The sequence below is a fragment of the Protopterus annectens genome, chromosome 14.part0 (genome assembly GCF_019279795.1).
Source record: "Protopterus annectens isolate FY-2018-M chromosome 14.part0, PAN1.0, whole genome shotgun sequence".
Taxonomy (NCBI): domain Eukaryota; kingdom Metazoa; phylum Chordata; order Ceratodontiformes; family Protopteridae; genus Protopterus; species Protopterus annectens.
Window position 1 is genome coordinate 1157478599 of NC_056748.1, and position 12768 is coordinate 1157491366.

The following is a 12768-nucleotide window of genomic DNA, read 5'->3' on the forward strand; positions in this document are numbered from 1 at the left end:
ATCATTTCGGTTTGAGTAAGTCACAATAATGTAACATTTAACCAAAATGTAACATTTCTACCACTTAAGCTGAATATTAATTTTCCTTATTCTGTCCTTTCAGTAAGCATATTGCTATTGCAGTATTCAGAGATATTTTGGGAATTTTGACACAATTACCATTTACTGTTCATCTTAATCATGAAACAGAATGCTATCCCCATCATGCCAACCTTTTCACCAGCTAAAATATTGCTTTTAGCTTCTTCTGGATGGTTTTTCTTTATGCATTATTGGCAACAGTGACACAGGAAAAATAATTTTCACACGGTGTATTTTTTTTGTTAAACACAAGGGAGCTGCATGCCTATTATCTCTGTGGCTCAGGTTGTAGCTGAAAAGGGTTTTTTGAACCAGACTACCTTCTTAGTTATGAAAATTAATTAAATAAGTACAATATATATCCAGGCTTAGCACTTTGGGAGGAAGTGTCTCTTCAAAGGGTATTTACAAAATTAGATGTTAATTACATTGAGATGTATTAGCATTAAACCTGTCTTATTTTATTGACCGTACATCTTTAAGTACTGTTGCTACAGTTTAGTTCTAGTGCAGGCCAACATTCAGCACTGATAAAAGCTTGTGTTTGATGTCTTCTTCTTGGGTTATGGACTGTATCAATGAACCTCTACCCCCATTATCATTTTGAAACTCATCTCACTAATCTCTGACATCTGTGGTTTCCCAACTATTGAACAATGGAATTTTCCTGGTTTTCTATCCAAATGTTACCTATTCATTGTAAATATCACCCCAACCTTACTGAAAAAGGTTCAGGCTGGATCATTTCACTTACCTGCTAACCAAATAAGTAAGTAAATAGGGTACCAGGCAGAAGTGCAGTGCTTTAGTGATTGACACTCTAAAGTGAGACTGTTGAGGCTCTTGTACAAATACCCTCAGCAAGGTATCTTGTGATATTCCCATTCCTCTAAGGTAAAGCACCCTTTAAGTTAGTGTGTAGAGACAGACAGATGCAGGCGCACAGACATAGATGTATGGTCTATTGTGTATGAGCAAACTACCCTAATATCAAATGTAAAACAGCAATAAAATACATTTAATCATATCAACAGCTGAAAAAATGAAAACAATAATATCAACAGAGTGAAACTATTTCCTGTCTCAATATTAAAACTAAAACCCCCTGTAACAGCCTCAAATTTGTCTGAATAGTGGCAGTGTTTTGGGAAGGCTTTAATGATGTTAAGGTATAAAGTTAGGGCTGGTGGAAAGGGTAGCTTTAGGGTTAGGATTATCACCCATTACTAAAGAGGGCAGGGGGGCAACAATATGTGAAATGCACTGTATCAAAATCCACATCATAAGCTAAAAATTACAGGAAACAACGCGAAAAAATTGTGTGTTGTGGTGGAATGTGTCCCCTCACCTCTTGAGGATAAAATAATCAAGATTTCATCCAAGCCACCAAAGACAATATCTTATTACCTACATTTATTCAACCTAAGCCTGAAGTCCAACATTCTGTTATCCATACTCCTGATAATTCAGTTAGTCCCCTCACTGCTCAGGCAGACATAACACCCTGTCTACATACAGCCCTGCTCAGTGCAGTGAGGACAGCCACATAAACCACGCTGGAAACTGGCACACAATTTTTCTCATCTCTGCTGAATCTGTCACAGTCTGAGCCTCAAAAAACATATCTGATTTTATACACATCTACAGATGCCATATATATATATATATATATATATATATATATATATATATATATATATAAATATATCCTCATTAGTAACAATAAACCTGTAGCTAATATGTACTATACATACACCATGCAGTGCTTCAAGTGTTCCCTTTTGAATGCGCCATTTTTGAAAGTAAGCATTCTACTAGAGTATTGGACCAAATCTGGCTTCTGCGCCCAGTACAGATCATGCTTGCATTTGTACTTGCTAAATGACAGTGTTTGATATTAGCACAGGTAAATGTTTGCAGAACTTCAAGAAACAGATCAATCTTTCTTGTCACTCTTGCATTTGATTATCCTATATCATGTATAAAAATAATGATTTATACATTTCAAATTGTGATAATATTTTTATTTTTATTTCCATGTTTTAACTCACCAGGATGCAAAATTAATGATACAGTTTATCCAGAATGGACTAAGCCTTACTGTAAACATAAGAATCTGCTTCACTCAGTTTATAATTTTTTACATTTCAGCAGTTCAGAACTTTTAATTTTTTTGTTTTTTTTGGACAAATGCAAATTGTTTCCTCACAAGAACAATATGTTTGTTTAATTGCAAGGCAACAGCGTAGTGTACTAGATCCAATTATGGTTTAGATCCACTGAAACAATTTTGTACATAATAGAGTACAATTTGAAGCAATAACATTGTGTGTATGTATAGTTTAAATATCTTACTTGTATCGTCATCTGTATGAAAATGGGGAAACACAAATATCTGTGTGCAAAGAGAAACACTGTGTGAATATGAACACTACAACAACAAACGTTCACACTCTGTACTCCTCATGGTAGCTCATGTACAGCAGACTCAGTGATTTAAAAGTAGCCTAACGGTACTTGTTCCTAAATCTGTGCTTTGTTGGCGTTGTATAATCTCTCCGAAGAAGAGCACATGCATGAGAGAGGCAGAGGCTTGGGGGCTTACCTGCAGGACCTTAGTGTAAATCTTGTTCACAGCATATTCTTGCCATAGTTAATTTGAGGCCATCAACATTCATCTGGCCAATACCTCAGTCAGCTGATGCTTGATTCTGTATGACCAACTATCCAATAATTTCAGAGGGTCACCTGATGCTATCCTCTGAAGTGCTTGTTATCAGGATGAGGTTAGTTTAAGAACGGGAATGATGGGATATGGTCTCATGGAGACATTTTATTTGTGTTGCATCCAGTCCTTTTTTACTCAGTATAAGTGTCACATGACTCACAAATAACACTTCTCACAGCCACAACTGGAAATGAAGGAGAAAGAGGGCAAAAAATTAAGTCATGAAATATATCTAATATACCTCATATGCATTGTCTCAAACCAGTGAACTAGCCATGATGTCTAGTTAAACCATTCTATAAGGTCAGATAATCTAAGATAAAAATGTATGACACAAAACTAGAAAAGTGTATTGCAAACAGAACTAAATGTAATGGAGAAAGTGTTGTCAGGGGTGATGTCTTTTTAGTTTTTCACTCAGTACAGATTGCCAGGTAAGGCAGAGATGTCTAGGCAGTGATAACTGATTACAGGAGGAAAACTGAGGGTTGAAAGAATAATATAATTCGATTCATTATGTTAAGGATTTAACGGCACGTAAACCAAAAAAAAAACATGTATTAGTTTCAAAAATTCTTGCTAGCAAAGTTGTCCTTTTAAGCCTTTGAATGCTGCATTGTCATGTGATACTTTTTCAGTTACAGTTGGCTACACAATTTTCCTGATAACCCAACAAGGTAGTAATCAAGTGAGGCAAAAATAAAAGTTGCAAAGGTAGCAGAGGATACCTGAAATCTTCAGCCATAAAAAACAATACATATATCATGGTCTATTCAATTTCTAATTTAAGATTTTAAACTGTAGTTTGTGTAATTTCAGGTGTATGTCTGTGTCAATGGAAAATATTGGCCAGTAAAATAAGTCTTCCAATATAAAAGTACAAGTAAAGATATTGCATATGTCATGAAAGTGGTCTCATTTCTGTTTGTTTAGTATTCACTGCTATTTTGCATGACAGTTGCATAAAGGCACCCAAAGACCAGGGCATTCTGACCCACACTGTTTCTTCTCTTTGCTGCCAACAGGTCTTAGAAATCCTGTGTCAGATTCTGCAAACAGATTCGCTCACTGCTGTTCAGCAGTGGTTACTCACGGCAGGACAGAAAGGTAAGGAAAGCAAACAGAAAAATGTGTACACAGGTGATCTGTGACACATGTCATGTAAAAGATAAGAGTCACAGAAAGCGTTTTCTCAATAAACAAGATGAATTTGTTCATGGATTAGCAAAGGTTGTCAGACTACAAAAGTCCATATAAACTCATTTTATCTCAGTTGGTTTTCTATACCTTATGTGTTTGACTTTAATTCCATTCATCTACAAGACGTGTAGTCTACAGGTGTTAAAACTGTAAATGCCCCATGTGATATGTATTACTTTTTCTTTCAATTATAACAATGCATACTAATCATTCTTTTTCTTTGGATTGTAATAACTGTACAGAAATATGATTAATGAAAAACAGAAATAAAAGTATTTGTTCTTAAATGTGTCTGCAATAAAACATTAAAGGCAAGCATGATGTTCACTCTGAGGCAAAAAAAGTTATCATTTTATGGACTGAGTGGCAATTATAGGATTGTTCCTCTCCATCTGCATGAGAAGGTTAATAATTCGTGCTGTGGGTTAATGTAACAATAAGTAACTATGCTATTGCTGCCATCTCAGGTTTGATTCTCACACTCACTGCTAGCACGTGCTTTAAAGTCTTGTCACTATAGGCAAGTTTAATCAGATCAGCTCTCCTAAGCTGCCCTCAAACAGGCAGCTGTTACCTGTTAATGAAGTGTTAGATAAATACCCACAGGATGCAGGGAGTGCAAATAAAATAGTAGTAGACACACTGGAGTACTGAGACACGATTCAGAACTAGCCAAGATAATATTAGGTGAAGCTCCGTGTTAACACAAAATAAAAGTACTTAAATTGGGATCGTCCTTGCTTACTCCTTAAACTGCTACTTACTTTTATTTAAAAAATACTTCGACTGCTGTGTCATTGCAACCATATCTCTCAACCTCTGACCACAAAAAATCTGCACAATGCCAAAAATAATGGGCAGACAAAGCCCGAAAAATAGAGACAAATTTTAAATATTGTCCTTATAAAATCAGAAAGTTGCTAGTATAAAAGGATAAGAAGTCTGAAACTCAAATGCCTGTCATTATTTAGTGAATTCAGTCCAGACTGATTTGCCATAAAAATCCAGAAAACCAAAAATTTTATGAGGGACAGACCAAAACTATGAGGCAAAAATCTGGACAGTCGAGAGGTATGATTGCAACCGCATCTGTGTCAGATGAACCCTTCTCTATCTGGATCACCATTAACTTTGTCCTAACCTTCACTCAACCATAATCCTAGTCATTGTTTAGTACCAACTCCCTAATAACTGCCATACCCTTTAGCAATCTTCTCAAGAAACTGTATATTTTGTTTTCTAAAAAAATAAACTTCTGTTGTTTGGTGACTTCTGTATAAATCTCCTAGGTTCATACACATCTGACATCATCTGAGTTCTAAGTGTCTTCCGTCTAACTTAGGTAACTTTTGAGACCACACATCCCAGCTAAATTTAGAATAGCAGTAGCAATCATATCCTTCTGTATTTTGCACCATCTAATATTTATTTATTGTTTTATTTATAGACATTTGATTACCGGGAAAGTCTGATGGGTGGGGGCCCATTTTCAACAGAGGCCCAGGCAGAAAAGCTCCAAAGTATTGCAAAACGTTTTAAGAACAATAATTTTACAGACTTTAAAAATAAAACAAAAATCAAATACATACAGTTTAAATAATTATGCCAAATTAGACATCATATGAAAACATTGGTTAAGAATAGATAGAAATTATATGACAATGATTTAATATTTAAAAAATAGCCAGTTTATAGAGAAATTAATAACTATAAATCAGTGTAATGGAAAGAGGAATTGCAATACAAAGTGAGAGAAAAGCAGGCTTGTGGTATATTTGCACAGAAAGCCAGGGAAGATAAATTGATAGAAGTAAGGAAGTCAGTGAAGAAGGGAGAGTAAGGAGATGTAAGGTTTGAATAGGTACTTGTTCACATTTAGGGATAAAGTTTATTCTGGTGTTGAGCATGAACAGAGCCAGCTTTTGGCTAGGAAATCTTTCAGAATGGTATTGAAGGATGGAAGGGAAGGTATTCACCTGACAGAGATAAGAAAAATTAACCAATTAAAGATAATAAACCTGTTAAAATTCATCTGACCATCTTCCCTGATCATTGCTCCATAACATTCACTTGGTCTACTAAAAATACAAAACGTCCAACCAATACTACAATACAGAACATCTAAATGCATGCATGCACTTCAACAAAAAACTTAACATTCATTGAACCTGCTTCTATGAAACAGCGGATTCAAACATTGCTTGCACTTTTACTATTTCAGTACAACTCCTACTAAATATTTTGTTACCATTTACCATTATAAAAATCCTCAAAGGAACCATGATTTTCCAAATAACTACACATCCTATTCAAAAATAATGGTGTGTCCTTCACCTGGAAAAAAATACAGTCATCCAGAGGACTACCAACAGTACATTATGCTTAGGAACAAAGCAAAAAAAAAAAATTGGTATCTCTAAAGCAGAAAGATACATAATAAGAGCTCGCAAAACTATTGCTAATCCAAAATAATTTTGACATCAGATAAACAGTCGTATTAGACATAAAAACATAAACAATAACCTTCTCTCCAGACACCTTACTCCAATGTTTCTACTGTAAGTAACATGCTATAACCCCATACAACCTGCCCAACATTTTACTTGTAAATACTTTTTTTAAAGATTAAAAAAACAAGTAAACCTTTTAAATTAGTTACCATTTCTCATGAGTGCAGGAGCAGATGGAAAAGTTGCACGGTTCCTCAAAATACTCAAGGATTGTATTATTCACCATATGTATCATATTTTCAGTCTGTTCCCTGCACAACTGTTGTAACCCTCACCATGGAAAATAGCAACTATAATCCCAATTCCAAAAATTAAACCCTTCCAACCCATCTGACTACCCATTCTTGTCTGTCCTACTGCATCTTTGTAAGGTGCTTATACTGTACTTGGCACTCATTAGGCTGATGATCGAATATAATGTCCCTTGTGGTATACACCTGTCCAAACATTTGTCACATCTGGAATGACTGCAATGCTTCCTCAGTAAAAAATGAAGGGTCTGAATCATAAAAACTAGGCGGACTGCCTCAAAGCCTTGTCCCCCTTGTCAGCATCATGCAGGTTACTTAGAGGTGACGTCTGTGTTGCATAAGAGCTTCAACAGACTCTTATTACGTCAGACGAATTCTTCATTTGCAAGTCCAATGGTATCATAAGCACCCAATCAAGGGATCTCAATCTCTTTAGGAAAACAAATAGAGCATGTTGGAAGGATAGGTTAGTATCACAGAATGCCACTTCTATGAAGTCATCTTCCACTCCACCAAAAACAAAGTGCTTCTCTTACTCTTTTCGAGTGCAATTTGGATGAATAGATGGGTAAGCATAAATTCACCCTTGGTTTAGCACCCCACATTCCCTCACAGATAGAGTAAATGTAAATGGCCCAATATATGCTTGTTCAGCCTGTCCGTTATTTATATGCAAAATATAAGGATTTAAAACTACCATGGGAATGTAAGGCTAGGCTTCTTAAGATCCTCACAGATCAATAGCTTAGTAAGTGTCTTTGAACCTATGACCAAGCACCTGCTTGTCTGTACAAACACAGCTTCCTCTCAACTAACCAGGAAGGACCCACAACATGCAAAACACACTATTAGCACATCTTTTTTTAGAATCTACACTTACTTCTACCTCCCAGGGCCTTCTTACCGGTGTTGACGCATTAATCATATCAAATGTTTTTGATACTGCCATCCACTCCCACAGTCTAAACACCCTACACTATGGTGCATCAACAATTTTGCGGTTCAATTGGCTGCCTATGCAATAGCTCCCACTTAGACAGGTTAGCACCAGATCTCTCCTTAGCACACTTAATTCATGCTGGAGAATGCAAGGTCCTGTTTTCTCTATCTAAATAAATAAACTTCCCACTACTGTACAAGACCAGCATCCTTCTCTTTGTAGACAATATCACAGTGTACCATTCATTCCTATTTTATATCATCCACCATCTATTACAATAGAATATCAACAGAGTATCAGTAATATTAACACCAAAACTAAGATAATGCTCTCTGTTCGCTCACAAAAGTCAACCCATATCTTGCTTACTCCCTTTCTTTAGACAACGCCACAATTCAACTGGTCACCTCTAACTATGACTAAGTACAGCAACCTGCTTACATTTCAGATTATCTCAAGATTAATCACTTGTGTAGGCAAGACAGGCTTTGTCAAAGTAATTCTCAGCCCTAGTTAGTCTAGTCTTCTAAACATCTACCAGACATACAGACACTTTCTAATGAAATTTTTCAGTTTATCCTCCTTTCCCCACCTTGTGAACACCATTATGTATTCCTAGCATGAGCAAAGTGGTTTCCAGTAAAAGAAAGATTTAACCCTCTATTCCTTACACTAATATGTAAAATCCTACATGACGCCTCTGCACACAAAATGAATGCCCTGCAGCCACAGTAAAACTCATGTATCCATTTCATATAGACAGACAATCTCACTTTCAATAGTTTACCATGTCATTTCCATTAATGGACCCAAATTATGAGACAATCGGCCAGCAGATATTCAAGCCAACCAAGCAGTTATGTGTAGGTCTAAACTAATTCCACATCTGCAGGAAAAACTTACTCGCTATTGTTTCTCACATCCTGTGGTCACATATCCAAATCCTGTTGGTATCACCCAAGACAACATACATTCACTAGTTAATACTTAAACAGATTTCATAATAATACCCCACTGATGACATTCTGCCTGTTTTCACCCATGCTGTTATAACTACCAAAGCCTTCTACTGCATAATGCTACCTTACAAATATAAACGATGCATATATCAAAACCCTTGGCATTTTCATGTTCTGTTTTGTCTCCAACCTGTGATTGCTATTATATTCAGTAGAATTATGTTTGATTGTTGATTACCAATATACGTTAATAACTCTGTGTAGCCAACAAGAGGAGTGTTAACAGTACTCCATATGTAGCATATTAACTCTTATAGTAGCAAGCACAGTCTGTTAGTTAGCCAGGATGCCAATATTACCATGTACTTTCTATGCTTGAACTTCTAAGAAACGACTACAAGGATACAGAATAAATTACTGGCAAAAAATGTATTTAGATATTTAGTTAAAATTAATTCTGGTGTAAACTCTCTTCATTAAGCACTAACCCCTTGAAAATTAGCATTCAAAGTAGACAACCTTAACATATGTTGTAAACTATAAACATTGTCTCATCAATTATAAATGTATCCATCCAGGCTCACAAGCCTTCATCAGTAGAGTTTACTAGGCAAGGGGGGGGGGGGGAACAGAAGTAGATTGCCAGGCTTTTCTTTCACATAACACACACAGATACACCATACTCAAACCCATGGAGAATTTAGAGTCACCAGTCACCCTACTACATGTCTTATGAAGTGAAAGGAAACTGGAGTACCCAGAGAAAACCCACAAAAGCACAGGGATAACATGCAAACTCCACACATAAAGAATCCCAGCCGCGAATAGAAATGGAAAACCTCTTGCACTGAGGCAATGATATTAACCACTGTGCCACTGTACTGCCTGTATATGCATACTGGGAACTTAATACTAAAAATTATAACTACACTGTAGAGGCCTCAGTTCTGGCTGGCTGGCATGAGTCATTTGTGATCAGTCCACTACTGTGGTAAACAAACAAATAAATAAAATAATGCATGCAAGGTATGTAAACGATGATGCTTATATCACATTAAAATAAAGGCTATAGCAAGGATAAATAAAATAAGGAAAGGCTTAGGTTCAATCAGTTTAAATAACCTACTAATACATTTCTGCAAAATGAGTGCAAAGGCTTGTTAACTGGGGAAGCACTGCTAGGCATTGATGACTATTTTCAAAGATGGCCTGTGGTTTTAGTATGGTGATCAAATTATATGGTACACAAACATAGGTTATAGCCTTTGGAGTAAATCTATATAACATTACAAATATAACTCACAGTTTATCTCATTACCTGCTTGATGGTATTAGCAGACAAGTAGTGTATTTCACAACAAATGAGAGACACAGAGATCTGACAATGTTTTCAAGAAGAAGAGAGACATCACACAACATCCAGAGTAAAAAATAAATAAATAATAATCTCCTAAGTGAGTTTGACCTTCCATGGCATGTACAGTGGGACATTCAGAGGCAATATGAGCAAATACTTTTCACAGAGTGGTGTTAAGCTAACGAGACAAGCCTGTTAGATGATATTGAAAACAATTAGCAACAGAATTCTCAGCAACAGAGAACAGAGGGACAGATCCCTTACTGTGACCCGGATAAGCCTCAATCCATTAGCAGCTTGGGCATTACAGGAGCTGATGAGGGAGGATGCGAGTAAAAGGTTGATGCTAGTTTACCCACAAGGAGGAAAGAAGGTGGCCCAGTTTACTGCAGTGTCAGCACTTACTGGACAGAGGGTTATGTGTTGGGAAGATATGATTGTCTCTGCCTAGTTACGGCCATGCAGTAACCTTTGTGAATTTACTATGGTAAAATGCTCATTTACAGATGAAAGCATAGCAGGTTCTTAAATCTGTGAGTATGCATGCCAGCTATCATAGGAGAGATTAATGCCAGACAAAGGAAAAATCCCTCATGACTGCCTGAATGATGGTCACACCTCAATCAGCTGTAGCCCTTATGATAGGGACTTAATAGGCAGGATTGCAAGCATTGCTACATAGTTAGCAGGCATAGGGATGGATAGTTACAGTATACAAGAAGGCATGGTGAGAGGTGCAAATATTAGAAGTTTGAAATGAAAAACATTAGAATGTTTTAGGATTTGGTTGTGTCAACACCAAAATAGAAAGAATTTGGGTCACACTACATGGACTTGATATTTCTTCCTACTTAGGCTCTGTGTTTAAGCTTGCTGCAACTAGAATATGTTACAACTTAAAAAGTTAAGCTGCCAACAGTTCCCACATCAATCCCCCAGTTTCACATCTTTTTATCCACACATTCCTGCCTGTACGCTAGTCCATCCCCACTCTGTCCCTTCTCACATTTCCTCCTAACTTCCAAGCTTCCCATCAGTCAGGCCTCCAAATGAGTTTTGTACATTAAGTGATCACTCTACCTAAATGTTATGGACATTCTTTGACTGCTTAATGCTACCAAACCTTATCTCTCACATTTAGTTTACACCTTTTATTTCTATATATGCTCTATTTCTGCATATATTCATTGCTGTTATTTAACATAAAAATCCTAGCAGTCTGTAATTTCTGTATAGACAGACTTGACTGTGGGACTAATTTTCAACCCCCTGTGCTTATCGTACACATGTTTTTGGCCGTGACATGAATGAAAAGAAAATATGGATTTGATCACTTACCTGGTTGTCAATTGAAATAAATAAATAAATGTTCAAACAAGAAAAAAAAACAGAAGCATAGGAAACTCAAGACAACTGGACCAGGAGGCCATTAACACCTTGCCAGTACCCACCCTTGGCCTGGTCTTCTCCATTTTCAAGGAGGGACATGCCAGTCAATCCCTTTTGAAGGAAGATAAATAAATCACACCGCTTAATTTGGAGAGGATGTTTGTTCCAGAGGAGGAGTAGGTGCTGTGTGACAAATCTATCTTTCCACCTTCTTTAGATAATTTTTTTAAGCCGATTGAAATCTCTGGTCCTCGTATTTATAAGACCATTTGATTTATGAAGATATAAAAGATCTTAAACTACTGTATTCCTTATAGCATAATAAGTATGACACATATCACTCCCCCCCCCCAAAGGTGGTTTATTTGAGATTGAACACAAGGCTGGAGCTTCCAGTCTGTCCTGGCCATTCAGTTTTTTTTATTAAGGCCTTGATCTTTTTGGTTAAAAACCTCTGTGATCTTTTCAGTTGCTTGATGTGGCTAGTGAGATACACACCAAAGAGGCCACGATATTCTATGATAAGTCAAATCATTATGGAATACAAGTCGGTAAGGACTTCTTTAGGTCTTGAAGACATACTTCGTGCAATGAGCTGCAAAATTAAAAGGACTTTCTACATTTGCAACACAATGGTCAAATGAGAGGGGTTTTCCACCCATGTTCCAAGGTCTTACACTATATTTTTCATTTTGAAGTGGGGTGTTGGTTGTACTATCAGCTGGAATGAGGGATTGTTTACTGAATGCAACAATATTACACTGTTTGAATGTTAATTTGAGTCCATTTTCAGTACACCAGTTATTAACAAATGTAAGTTCATGGTGGAGCACTTGTGTATCAGGGGGGCTTGATAATTACACCCAGTATACAGTCATCTGCAAACTTGGTTAACCAGAGATCCTTGTTTATGATTTGGTGTTCAGAGAAGTAGCTGCTAGATAAAAAAAAGTCCAAAAACAGATCCTTGGGGAGTTCCACTGGTAACCTTCATGCTGTCAGAAGAAGCTCCCACTACCCTCACAATGTGGGTTTTATCCTGAAATCCATCTAACTAGACAGGGGTCAGTTTGGAGTGAATTTGGTTTATTACATTGGCATGAGGTACTACCAATCATTAGCGGACCGGAGTTCCGCTGTGGCGACCCCTAACCAGGAAAAGCCGAAAGACACAAACAAACATTGGCATGAGGTACACTATCAAATTCCCAAAAAAAGCAGGCAGAAATCTAGTTGCAAACAAGCATCTATATGAATGCTTAAAGAAGAAAGAAGTAGAATTTTACATTCATCTAAAAACTTGGCATATGTTTTTTTTTTCAGAATTCTTACACTTTAGAAGTTTCCTACCAT

At 36.7% G+C, this 12768-nt stretch overlaps 1 protein-coding gene across 4 annotated transcripts in view; it reads left to right on the forward strand.

Annotated features, from left to right (window-relative positions):
• TBATA (thymus, brain and testes associated) overlaps positions 1-12768 on the forward strand; it is a 692576-nt gene that overhangs the window by 618044 nt on the left and 61764 nt on the right. For all 4 annotated transcript variants that reach the window (XM_044056960.1, XM_044056961.1, XM_044056963.1 and 1 more), the window contains one exon: positions 3835-3916. In XM_044056960.1, the coding sequence (XP_043912895.1) occupies positions 3835-3916 (82 nt within the window). The remainder of the gene's footprint in view (positions 1-3834; positions 3917-12768) is intronic.